Source organism: Conger conger, chromosome 10 (assembly GCF_963514075.1).
Source record: "Conger conger chromosome 10, fConCon1.1, whole genome shotgun sequence".
NCBI lineage: Eukaryota > Metazoa > Chordata > Actinopteri > Anguilliformes > Congridae > Conger > Conger conger.
In genome coordinates this window covers 45792155-45805333 of record NC_083769.1, presented here as the reverse complement: position 1 = coordinate 45805333, position 13179 = coordinate 45792155, and the positions used below count along the sequence as shown (strand labels likewise).

The following is a 13179-nucleotide window of genomic DNA, read 5'->3' as shown; positions in this document are numbered from 1 at the left end:
CACACACACACACACAGACAGACAGACAGACACACACACACACACACACACACACACACACACAGGCTGCAGGACCTTCTTGTCGGTGGTGAGGAGGCGGGCCCGCTCGGCGCTCAGCTCCTCCTGCAGGCTGCTGGAGGTCTGCCGGGTCTGGGAGCTCCGCCCCAACTCCAGCTCCAGCTCCCGCCCCCTCTGCTGCAGCCGCTCCAGCTCCGCCCTCTGCCCCGCCCCCGTCTGCTCCAGCTCGGCCAGCTTGGCCTGGGCCTGCTTCAGCTCTGCGCACACCTGTACAGAGCACCGGGGTCTACTGTCATACAGTGTATCTACTGTCTTACACTCTGCTTCAGCTCTGCGCACACCTGTACAGAGCACCGGAGCCTACTGTCATACAGTGTATCTACTGTCTTACACTCTGCTTCAGCTCTGCACACACCTGTACAGAGCGCCGGGGCCTACTGTCATACAGTGTATCTACTGTCTTACACTCTGCTTCAGCTCTGCACACACCTGTGCAGAGCGCCGGGGTCTACTGTCATACAGTGTATCTACTGTCATACACTCTGCTTCAGCTCTGCGCACACCTGTACAGAGCGCCGGGGCCTACTGTCATACAGGCCATCGACTGTAGGGCTCAGAGGTGACATTAGCTTAGGGCAGGGCTAGCAATTCCTGTTCCTGGAGATCTACCATCCTGTAGGTTTTCACTCCAAAACCAAACAAAGCACACCTCATTCAACAGCTAGAGCAGGGCTGGCCAACCCTGTTCTTGGAGATCTACCGTCCTGCAGGTTTTCACTCCAACCCTAACAAAGCACGCCTCATTCAACAGCCCTGGCTCTACCTCAATTAGCCCTGGCTCAATGAGCTGATCAGCTCTTTACACCAAATGTGCTTCACGCATAGGTTACACCACAGTAAAACATTTAATACAGGGACAGATCAGCTGTCGCTCATAAGCTCATTAATACACGGCCTGAAGCGGCGCGGCCCTAAATGTACATGTGCGTGTACGGAATGAGCAGGGGCTCAGAAGACCACAGCGATTTCCCCCCCCCCCTCCCCCTGACCTTCATCTTCTCCTGCTCCAGGAGGGCGTTGTGTCTCTTCAGGTCCAGGCCCTTCTCCCTCTCGTAGCGCAGCTCCCGCTCCGCGGAGCTGAACAGACTCTGCGTCCGCTGGAGGTCCTGTCGCAGCTGCTTGCACTCCTCGCCCTTCTGCTGCAGCAGTGCATCCTGGGACTGCGGGGGAAAGGGCGCTCGTTCAGCTCCTCGCGTTCCCGCCTCCCATCTCCGCAGTTTAATACGTAGGTGAAGCTCAAGTTCGCGCGATTGGAAAGCAAGTTACACTTCTGTTATCCAACAGTTTGAGTTTGTTGTTATTATTCTGTCAAATTTTCTCGATATCGACACGAATCCGATTGGAAAACGTCCGGTTCGTTCTAATGGTTTGCTTGTGTACAGCTTCTCGGAATTCCCTAATAATTTTCGAAATGGAGAATGAATGGTGGAATGTCGACCCTTGTGACATCACAATGCCCTCTTGCAGCTGAACTGCTGCCTCTCCAGCCGATGATGTCACAAGGCTCCCCAGCAATTCCATATACTTACAGTGCATCCAGAAAGTATTCACAGCGCTTCACTTTTCCAACATTTTGTTATGTTACAGCCTTATTACAAAATTGAATAAATTCATTTTTTCCCTCAAAATTCTACACACAACACCCCATAATGACAACATAAAAAGTTTTATTTTTTTTAATTTATTAAAAATAAAAAACGAAGAAATCACATGTACATAAGTATTCACAGCCTTTGCTCAATACTTTGCTGATGCACCTGGGGTATTGTGTGTAGAATTTTGAGGGAAAAAAATGAATTTATTCCATTTTGTAATAAGGCTGTAACATAACAAAATGTGGAAAAAGTGAAGCGCTGTGAATACTTTCCGGATGCACTGTACATGGCATCACTTGCCTTGCATTATACAAATAGCCACACATCCAACCTCTCTGATTGGCTGTTATCAATACCTAGCAACCCCCGAGTAGCACCCTAGCAACAATGTAATTCACCAAAGCAACCACCTAGCAATCATCTGGCACACCTAGTGCCTAGTGCTAGCAATGACCTAGTTTGAACCTAGCAACCACATAGTCGACCCTAGCAACCATGTAGTCACACCTTAGCAACCAATTAGTACACCCTAGCGACCACTTGGCAACCATCTCGTAACACCATAGAAAACACGTAGTACACCATAGCAACTACCCACAGTGATAATGAGGAGATGCACGTCTCTATTTTATCGTGTAAACATCACCCCAAAGAGTCTCAGCACACTCGCCTTTATCCGGGACTGGGCCTCGCTGATCTGGGCCTGCAGGGCCAGCTGGTGCTGACTGGCCAGCTGCCGCTCCTCCTCCAGGGTGGAGTGCAGTTGGGCCATCTCTATCTTCAGAGACGCCAACTGGGAGGATCATGGGAAGGAGGGGAGGGGGGGGGGGGGCCTCCCACACATCACTTTGTGTGGAGAAATTCCTGAAACGAAATGGCTCTGCCGTGCCTCAGCCAGGTTCGGGTGCACTTCAACTTCACTTCACTTACACGGCAATAACCGCATAAAAAATAAATATTTTTTCCGTAAATAAGACAACATTGCTATAATGTGGTAAGACGGTTTGACGCTTCGAGATTTGCCAACGGAATAAGCAAGTTTCGCTTGTCAAGCAAACGACTCAAAACGAGCAAGGGCGGCCTGTAGCGTCGTGGTCAAGGCACATGACCGGGACACATAAGGTCGTCGCCAAATGCCATTAATGTAATGTAATGTGAAAATATTTTCTACTTGAGAGTAGACTAAAAAGCCCGTGTAAGCGCTCTGAGATCATGAAATGTACAACATAAATGTAAACGCGGATTATTGTTGCTGCCGTTATTATCGTTTAGCAGCTGTCGTGGCAGCATTATTATTATCACCACTGTCTGGAGAACATTCATCGCTCTGTCCCGTGAGGGCCTCCAATTCTACAACACAACCTGGCCACCTCGTCAAAGCTCTGACGACGTGTGGGGGGGGGGGGGGAAACATCCTGAGAGCAGTGCGAAATGTACCTCCAGCTGATTCCAACCTGACCCCCCCCCCCTTCCCCTTCCCCTTCCCCTTCCCTTGCCCTTCCCCTTCCCTTGCCCTTCCCCTTCCCTTGCCCTTGCTCTGCTAACCGAATTCAACCCGAAATCTCTCCTGCAGTCCACTTTCGGACCCTGCTGAAAAATGTCATCGCCTCAACCAAACCTCCCCCTTTCACTGAGCCTAAAGAGATTATGCGCCGACGACTTTCTTCATAATTTATCCCTCATCTCGTCCCTCCAAAGTTTTCCCTCCCACACCAATTGCGCCTCCGGAGTAGCCGTCACGGGCAGCGCTGCAGCGGAGGCTCCTGCTCTCTGACGCGAGGGCCGGTCATTAGCTTTAGCATTAGCATTAGCTCACCTCAGGCCACAGGGTCTATGAGAGCGCTCATGCTTATGCTAAGCACAGAGGGGTCTCTTCTCACTGACTGCTGCCGCTAGCCTGTGGGTGCTGGTGAATTCTGGGTGGGGAAATCTAGGAACCGTAAATTCGCCGCTGGACAGGACACAGCCAGTGCTGCCGTAACTGGCGAATGAAGTAGCGGAGGCTTGAATCCGTACATCTAGACTTTTGGGCCCAGTGTGCAGTGGCTACAAGCACCTTCATTCATGGGCGGCCTGTAGCCTAGTGGCTAAGGTGCCCGACCGGGACCCGGAAGGTTGGCGGTTCAAGCCCCACTGTAGCCACGATAAGATCCGCACAGTTGTCGGGCCCTTAAACCCACATTGCTCCAGGGGGGGGATTGTCCCCTGCTCAGTCTAATCAACTGTAAGTCCCTTAATAATAAGAGCGTCAGCTAAATGACAAATTATTTGTGTTATTTTCACTAACTGAGCCACACCAAAGCCCGAGAACACGCCACCCAGTCCGGTGAGCAGACTGTAAATAACCCACCTGGCTGAGTCCGTTGTCCATGGGGCTGTGCTGGAGAGGGGGGCTGGGCTGGGGCTCAGGGCCCTGGGCAGGCCTGCGTCCCTCCAGGGGGGAGTTCTGCTGCAGCCCCCTGGCTCTCTGGAGCTCCAGCCTCAGCCTCTCCGCCTCCCCCTGCTGCCTCCGCTTCTCCTGCGCCTCCTCCCCCATGCGCCTCCCCAGCTCTGCGGCCCGGCCCTGCTCCTCCTGCAGCTCCGCCCTGTTACCAGACACGTGTACACACACACACACACACACACACACACACACACATACACACCACACATGCACACACATACACACCACACATACATACACGTATACACATACACACACATACACCAGACACGTGCACACACACATACATACACACACACACACACACACACACACACACAGACACACCACACATACACACCACACACACATACATACACACACACACACACACACACACACACACACACACATACACCAGACACGTGCACACACACATACATACACACACACACACACACACACACAGACACATACACACACACACACACACACCACACACACACACCACACACATACACCACACACACACATACACACACATACACACACACACACATACACCACACACATATACACGCACACACATCACAAACGTATGCACACACACACACACACATGTATATATACACACACGCACACACATATACATACACACACACACACACACACACACACACGAATACACACAGACGGACACAGAATATCCAACAGTTTATAACAAAAACAAATGATATATATATATTATTTACCCATCACCCCATGTCTTATGAACTCAGTTTGCATTGCACAGTTTTTTGCCAACATGCTGGAGAAGGGGGCTTGGCTAGGGGTCAGGGTTGCTGAGTTACTCCCACACACTACACCACAAATTTACAGACCTGCTTCAGTATGACTGTTATGTAAGCAAGCCAGGCAGGTAATGTTAAACAGATGTTACTGCCTTATCGCCCCCTTGTGGTAAAATGAAAAACTGAGTTACCCTGCAGTCAAAAGCAGTGACTCAGTTAAACAGCCCTTTCAATGGCTATTCCTAGTTTCTGCCAAAAAAATAATCTGTAGTATTCCTGTATGAACGTAGATAAATTAACAACATAATGTCCAACTTAACTACCAAATGTTCTGTGATTTTGTTGAGGTAGCTGGGCAGTACATGTCTGGGACCCGGAAGGTCGGTGGTTCAAGACGATAAGATCTACACAGCTGTTGAGCCCAGGGCTCCATTGCCCCAGGGAGCGACTGTCCCCTGTTTAGTCTAATCAACTAAGTTGCTTTGGATAAAAGCGTCAGCTAAATAACACATTATTATTATTATTTATTTTTTTATTTTTATTATTATTAATAAAGTGAGAAGTGAGCAGACCCAAGAGACCGGAAAAGGAGAGAGAACGGGACGTTCCCCACCTGAGCGTGTTTCTCTCCCTCTCCAGCCCGGACAGCTCGGACCGGAGCCTCCCCACCTGGGCCCCGAGCTCCGACACCCGGGCCCTGCTCTCCCGCAGGTCCTCGTGGGCCCGGCCGTACGCGGCGCTCTGGAGCTCCAGCTCCCCCCGGAGCCGGCCCTGCGCGCGCTCCAGCTGGGACACCTGTGGGGCGGGGCGGGGTCGGGGGGTGTTTATCTAAGCATGAACCCAGCCAGGGGGTCACACAATAACACGACAGTGGAGACCATGCCTGAATTGGTTGCTGATGGCGAAAACAAAAGCCAAAAGGCTCTCCCAGGGCCAGAAATGAGGACCGCTGCTATAGGGCCTTTATGTTATATTACACTACTCAATACACTGCACGTATATACAGTACATGTTCATTATAATATGTTTAAGTGTGAAAACGGATAAAAATGTGATTTTACACAAGAGTGGGGAAAATAACCTTTTCTTGCAGGATGTCCTTCTCCCCCTTCAGCTGAGTGAGGCCGATGTTCAGGGACTTCCCCAGCTGGCACTCCACCTGCAGGGCCTGCACCTCCGCCCGGGCCTTCTTCAGCTCCCTCTGCTCCCGATGCAGCTCCTGCAGGTAAAACACAGGAGGCTGCATGCAGCAGTGTGCGGCAGAGCAGACAATCCTACTCCTTCAGCACTAGTACATGTGCAGCATTTCTTTTGTCATTCTGTGCTGCTTGTTAATTTGGTGCCTGGTGGATCCTTTAACCAAGAAAGAAATTGCCAAAGCAGAGACTAAATTTTTTTATACAGTACTATATAGCATTTCCTAATAATGATGGTGCATCTTTCCTTGGCAAAAAAGCCAGCACCAATTCTAAATCCCTGACAGTGCAGTTTCAGTAATGTGTAATTTCTCCTCAGAGCATCTGCCAAATGCCATTAATGTAATGTAATGATCTCATTACTGATATTTGAGTGGATCCCTAGATTAGTGATGTTTCAGTGGATCTCCTCATTACTGATATTTCAGTGGATCCCTAGATTAGTGATGTTTCAGTGGATCTCCTCATTACTGATATTTCAGTGGATCCCTAGATTAGTGATGTTTCAGTGGATCTCCTCATTACTGATATTTCATTGGATCCCTACATTACTGATATTTCAGTGGATCCCTAGATTAGTGATGTTTCAGTGGATCTCTTCATTACTGATATTTCAGTGGATCCCTAGATTAGTGATGTTTCAGTGGATCTCCTCATTACTGATATTTCAGTGGATCCCTACATTACTGATATTTCAGTGGATCCCTAGATCAGTGATGTTTCAGTGGCTCTCCTCATTACTGATATTTCAGTGGATCCCTACATTAGTGATGTTTCAGTAGCTCTCCTCATTACTGATATTTCAGCGGATCCCTAGATTAGTGATGTTTCAGTGGATCTCCTCATTACTGATATTTCAGTAGATCTCTTGATTAGTGATGCTTCAGTGGATCTCCTCATTACTGATATTTCAGCGGATCCCTAGATTAGTGATGTTTCAGTGGATCTCTACCGGGGTGATATTTCAGTGACGCTCCCATGAAGCCCACCTCTTTGTCCTTCTTCAGGGCGGTCTGGGCCGCGGTCAGGTCCACCTCCAGCTGCTTCCTCCAGTCCTTCTCCTCCGTCAGACGGCCCTCCAGCAACGCCACCCTCTCCTGGCTGCTGCTCTTCAGCTGTGCGCAGGTGAGAGACGCACTGAAGCCGGGCGGGACCTCAGGAGCCAGCACCCCCACCACAAATACTCACGAGAGATAAACTTGACCGTTAACACCGGTGCAGCTTGTGGTCACCATAGAGTCCAAACGTCACAAAGTCTACCTGTATCGGACCTGTATTGCCTTCACATTCGCCAGTTACATCACAGTTATTTAGCTAATGCTTTTATCCAAACGACTTACAGTTGATTAGACTAAGCAGGGGCCCCTGGAGCATTGTGAGGTTATGGGCCTTGCTCAAAGGCCCAACGGCTGCATTGGTCTTACTGTGGCTACAGTGGGGCTTGAGCCATCAAGCTTCCAGGTCCCAGTCAAGCACCTTAGTCACTAGGCTACAGGATGCCACGGTTACTGGTGTGACTATGGCGAAGAGAACACACCTGAAGAATGGTAGACCTTACCTGCTGCAGGTAGACCTCTGACTCCTTACTGAGGTCCCCACCCTTCCACACCAGCTCCTGGGAGCTCAGCTTGGCCAGCTCCTCTTCCAGGTGTTCTATCTGTGATCACACAGGTACAGCACAGGCAGGTAAAAACAGGCCATGATGTGGTATAGGTCTGAAGGTATACAATAGGAAATAAGCTCCTGTGTTTCAGTCATATTGGATGAGCAATTAAAAATGCTACACGGAGTAACCAAAATTTATCCATCCAAGTTGCAGCAACAGATCCACATTACTTGTTAGGCTCTCTGCCACTGCTCACGGACTGAGAGGTTACCATAGCTACAGCTAACATTTACTTTCTTTTTTTTTTATCGCAAGTTTGCAGGAGGGCTGAAAATAAACTGAATAAAATCAGTCGTGTTTCAAAGCATCCTCAGATCGGGGAAGATTGCTCGACCAAGCAAATCTTTGACACTGCTCGATCAGCCATCTTTGAAAAAGGACAGTGAGGTTGATTTCAGCACAGAGGACATCGTGCCCTCTTCTCCCAAGGGATTTAACCAGCATCTTGCCCACAAAGCAGCACTACCAACAATACATCCATTTGGCACACACTCTTAGAGTGACTTAACAGAACAAACTACAAAGAGTGAATTTCAGGAGGTCTGAGAAAGGCAGCACTAAAGAAGAAGATAATGCAGCACTGCCATGAGCATAATCAACAATCCTGATGAACATATTCAGCTAAGCTCACAGTTTTAGTAAATAAGATTTGGCTGCTTTTCAGCAGCAGGTCAGTGATCCTGTGCAAAGTTCAGGGTGGCAATCAGGGCGAGACCTGGTCCTTATGGCTCGCTACCAAACCTCACCTGATAGGTTCATGCTGGTCAGCTGCGAGGGAGGCGTTTAGGATACGATTAAGTTATACTTTATTGAGACCTGTGGGGTAATTTGTCCTCTGCATTTGACCCATCCTAGTTACTTAGGAGCAGTAGGCAGCCACGATGCAGAGCCCAGGGGACCAACTCCAGTTGAGGCCGGAGCCTCAATGGCAGGAGCACACCTAACCTGATACACATGTCTTTGAGTAGTTTAGCCAGACAGGCAGAGTTTAAAGTTTAGCCTGATAGGCTGATGTTAGCCAGCAGACTGCTGGTGGTGGCAGAGTCTAGCCTGATAGGCTAATGTTGGCCAGTGGACTGCTGCTGGTAGCAGAGTCTAGCCTGATAGGCTAATGTTGGCCAGTGGACTGCTGGTGGTGGCAGAGTTTAGCCTGATAGCCTGATAGGCTGAGGTTGGCCAGTGGACTGCTGCTGGTAGCAGAGTCTAGCCTGATAGGCTAATGTTGGCCAGTGGACTGCTGGTGGTGGCAGAGTTTAGCCTGATAGCCTGATAGGCTGAGGTTGGCCAACGGACTGCTGGTGGTGGCAGAGTCTAGCCTGATAGGCTAATGTTGGCCAGTGGACTGCTGCTGGTAGCAGAGTCTAGCCTGATAGGCTAATGTTGGCCAGTGGACTGCTGGTGGTGGCAGAGTTTAGCCTGATAGCCTGATAGGCTGAGGTTGGCCAACGGACTGCTGGTGGTGGCAGAGTCTAGCCCGATAGGCTGATAGGCTGATGATGGAGTTTAGCCCCACCTTCCTCCGCAAGCCCTCCTGCTCGCAGTCGTGCCGCTCCCGCTCAGCCTTGCTGAGGTTCTGCGCCTCCCCCAGGAGAGACTCCAGCTCCTCGTTCCTCTCCACCACCTCCTCCTGCTCCTCCTGCTGCCTCTGCAGCCTCCTCTGCAGCTCCCGCAGACGGCACTCCTTATCCTGCGACTCCAGCCGGCACCTGAGGGGGGCAGTGTTGCACCTCATACCTGTGTTTCGGTATAGCAAAAACCCCCCCACCCAAAAATCCCTCTATACCCGTTTCACATTTGGTGGTTAATCACTCACAAAGACACAGGTAAATGCCATTTTATTCATTATCCCATTACTCTCATTCATCCATTCACACACACACACACACACCCATCAACTGCGAAAGGCCATGCAAGGCACCAGTCAGCTGGTAGGACTAAGCGTCTTGCACAGGGACACATCGACACAGCCAGGGCGGGGGTCGGAACGGCAACTCTCCAACTGCCAGGCGCCCGCCCTTACCTCCTGAGCTAATGTCGGCTGTCTCAGGTACATCAACGTCACTAGTGTAAATGCAGCAGATGACAACCGATCACACCTGTTGGTGAATACGCCTGGGGTTTTTGGGTAAAGAACATCAGACTCATTCGCACCTCTTATGAATCCGGTCTTGGTCCCCAGCTGCTGAGGAGGAGGTCAGAGGCAGGCCGTCTTTACCCGCGACCTGACAGACAGACAGACAGACGGACAGACCCTGAGCACTGCTGTCACAGGGAACAACGCAGAGGAACACCCCATACTTTCTCCCTACTTCACCCTCCTCTATGTGGAATCAACAGTTTTGCCACTTGAGTTACCACTGTCCAACCTGCCCGAAGCACTGCAGCTGGGGTGTCCCCGCCCTAAAAGCAGTAACTGTTTTCCACAAGATGGGTCACACTGTACTACAGGAGAGCTGGCACCGCTGCGACCCAAAGGACACACGGAGACATAACTCAACCCTACCCTAGAGGGACCAAGCCAATAGTGGTTGTGCCACTGAGGGCATTGGCTCATAGTTGGCTAATAACACAGCCCTGACCAAAACCTGTGATCTGCTGGGTACTGGGTTACACCTATGCTCCTCGTACACCTACCAATAGTCACTCTGGGTGCTATTTTTACTTATCTGTTTGTTTTCAAAATGATCTTAAAAGCCAAGCAAAATATTCTTCAAAGTGCTTGGCCTATGCACACACTTAGGAGTCGGGCTTCACCTGTTCCGGGTGAGAACTGCCCTGCTCGCTCTTTGAATCAGTCTTCATATTGTCCACCTGTGAAAACACCAGAGAAGTGATGATCAGACGATGACAAGAACATGCCAATCTATACACCATGTCTCTTGGTTCTGTTATCTCTTCCCATGGCTTTTCTTACGATTCTTACGCTGATGACACCCAACTCTTTATTTCCTTCCCCCCCGACACCCAAGTCACCACACGGATCTCTGCCTGCTTGGCTGATATCTCTGCGTGGATGACTTCCCACCACCTGAAGCTCAACCTTGCCAAAACTGAGCTTCTCTACATCCCTGCTAAGTCCTCTCCGCCAATCGACCTCTCATTGACTGTTGAGGACTTTGTAGTTTCCTCCTCCCGTACGGCAAAGAATCTTGGGGTGACTCTTGATAACTGCCTCACCCTGGCTCCACAAGTATCCTCCACTGCCAGAACCTGCAGGTTCTTTCTGTATAATATACGCCGTATCCGTCATCTCCTGACTGAGAAAGCCACCCTGTTTTCAGTTCTGGTTCCTCTGTGGTGGAATGACTTACCACTGTCAGAACAGCAGAATCCCTCCCCCTATTTTGATGCAGACTCAAAACCCACCTTTTCAAATTCTACCTTAGTCCTCCCTCCTGATTTCCCCCGCCCCTCCTTTCTGATATCCCTATCCTTGTCTAACCCCCCCCCCCCCCCAAAAAAATAAAAACAAAAAAAATAAAAAATAAAATGCACTTATGATGACAACTATGTTTAGAACAGCATTTCATGTGTATTTTGCTAGTTCTGGATGTGATGCTTTGACTTATGGTAGAACCTATGCACTTGTAAGTCGCTTTGGATTAAAAGCGTCTGCCAAATGACTAAAATGTAAATGTAAATAGACGCATCTATGCCAGTCTCACCATTTACCCACGAACTAGAGTGGCCAACACTCACTATTTACTGACACACTAGCGCAGGGGTCACCAACACGGTGCCCGCGGGCACCAGGTCGCCCCCAAGGACCACATGAGTCGCCCGCAGGCCTGTTCTAAAAATAGCACAACTCACTAGTGAGCTGCATCTAAAATTTAAAAAAAAATTTTTATCACACTTGCATTTATATAGATTTAAAAATGACAATATCTTAAAAATATGTTTATTATACATGAAGTTTAGATAAGTTTAGGTGAACTCTGACCTACTGTAGTTCAAAGGTCAGTATTGTGCGCGTGACGTGCACGGTTGTGACGGTAGCCCTTAGTATGACTCAGTACCCATGAAGTAGCTCTCAGTTTCAAAAAGCTTGGTGACCCCTGCACTAGCGTATCTAGCACAGCATCGAGCCAGGACTCAAGCCTATGGTCTCTGCGTCTACCACATAACTTGGCAAGCTATACTGAAACTGTAATTATGCATTTTCCTTGCTTTTTAAAACACACAAATGTGGAGGTGCTGTAGGTGCAGGGGCAGGGCTAAAAGGCTATAATAGGGAAAGCTTCGCCAGGAATGCAAGTACTGCATGAGAAACCGTCCATGGTGCCACAAGGACAGTTTTTTTTTGTGGAATTTAACCTGTGTAATTTGGGCAAAAATAGACCTGAGGGGGAACTGTACCGTGAGCAAGAGAGTCTTCCTCTCTGCGTCCAGGGTTCGAACCCTGTCCCTCAGGGCCCGGATTTCCTGGTCCAGCCTGGCGTTGAGCTCCCTGGCCCTCTGGAGCTCGGTAACATCTGTACGACAGGGAGGCACAGCGCCGTTTTTTAAACGTACAGACACTGGGATTCCACACGGACACAAATGGCCTGCGGTTCTGGGGATGACGCTGGGACGGGGGCCAGGCTCGGAGACACTGCGGCTCACCACACTCTTTCAGCCTGTCCACTTCCTGTCTGAGCTGCTCCACTTCCTGGCCCGCTCTCTCCAGCTCTGGCCCTGAGGCAGGGAGGGAGAAAGAGAGGGGGAGGGAGAGAGAGAGAGGGGAGAGAAATAGAGGGAGAGAGAGAGAAATAGAGGGAGAGAATGAGAGGGAGGGAGAGAGAAGGAGAGAGGGGTAAGCATGAGAAAGAGAACGAGAGAGACGCCTAGAATATGCTGTTCAATCTAACAAGGGGCCTCAGGTCAAAATACAGAGTGAATTCGCAGAATGTGTAATGAAGAAATCAACATTATCTTGCCTCGAGGTACAAACATTGTGCCCCAATCTGGGAGGCAAATCTGCAGTCAAAGCATCTGCTCATCAGCTCATTTCCCACATGCCACAGTGCCACCTCACCCCGCCCCTATGGGTTCGTCTGAAGGAGGTGCTTTGTTTTATTGGTCCTCAGAAAAATTTGCTCGGTTTTATTGGTCCTCAGAAGGAGGCGATAAGCCCTATGGGTTCTGAAAGGGAGGTGCTCTGTGCTATTGGTTCTGAGAAGGAGGTGCTCTGTCCTATGGATTCTGAGAAGGAGGTGCTCTGTCCTATGGGCTGTCAGAGGGAGGTGCTGTCCTATGGGTTCTGAGAAGGAGGCGCTCTCTCCTATGGGCTGTCAGAGGGAGGTGCTCTGTCCTATGGGTTCTGAGAAGGAGGCGCTCTCTCCTATGGGCTGTCAGAGGGAGGTGCTCTGTCCTATGGGTTCTGAGAAGGAGGCGCTCTCTCCTATGGGCTGTCAAGAGGGAGGTGCTCTGTCCTATGGGTTCTGAGAAG

General features: G+C 49.9%; 1 protein-coding gene across 1 annotated transcript in view; it reads right to left on the bottom strand.

The window, feature by feature from the left end:
• Positions 1-13179, bottom strand: part of ccdc30 (coiled-coil domain containing 30) — a 40515-nt gene that overhangs the window by 15369 nt on the left and 11967 nt on the right. The window contains exons 7-19 of the mRNA XM_061259140.1: positions 12354-12425; positions 12108-12223; positions 10503-10559; positions 9900-9970; positions 9262-9454; positions 7641-7739; positions 7072-7197; positions 5968-6105; positions 5500-5681; positions 4024-4258; positions 2344-2466; positions 1068-1238; positions 76-285 (exon numbers count right to left, since the gene is read on the bottom strand). Of these exons, the coding sequence (XP_061115124.1) occupies positions 76-285; positions 1068-1238; positions 2344-2466; positions 4024-4258; positions 5500-5681; positions 5968-6105; positions 7072-7197; positions 7641-7739; positions 9262-9454; positions 9900-9970; positions 10503-10559; positions 12108-12223; positions 12354-12425 (1793 nt within the window). The remainder of the gene's footprint in view (positions 1-75; positions 286-1067; positions 1239-2343; positions 2467-4023; positions 4259-5499; positions 5682-5967; positions 6106-7071; positions 7198-7640; positions 7740-9261; positions 9455-9899; positions 9971-10502; positions 10560-12107; positions 12224-12353; positions 12426-13179) is intronic.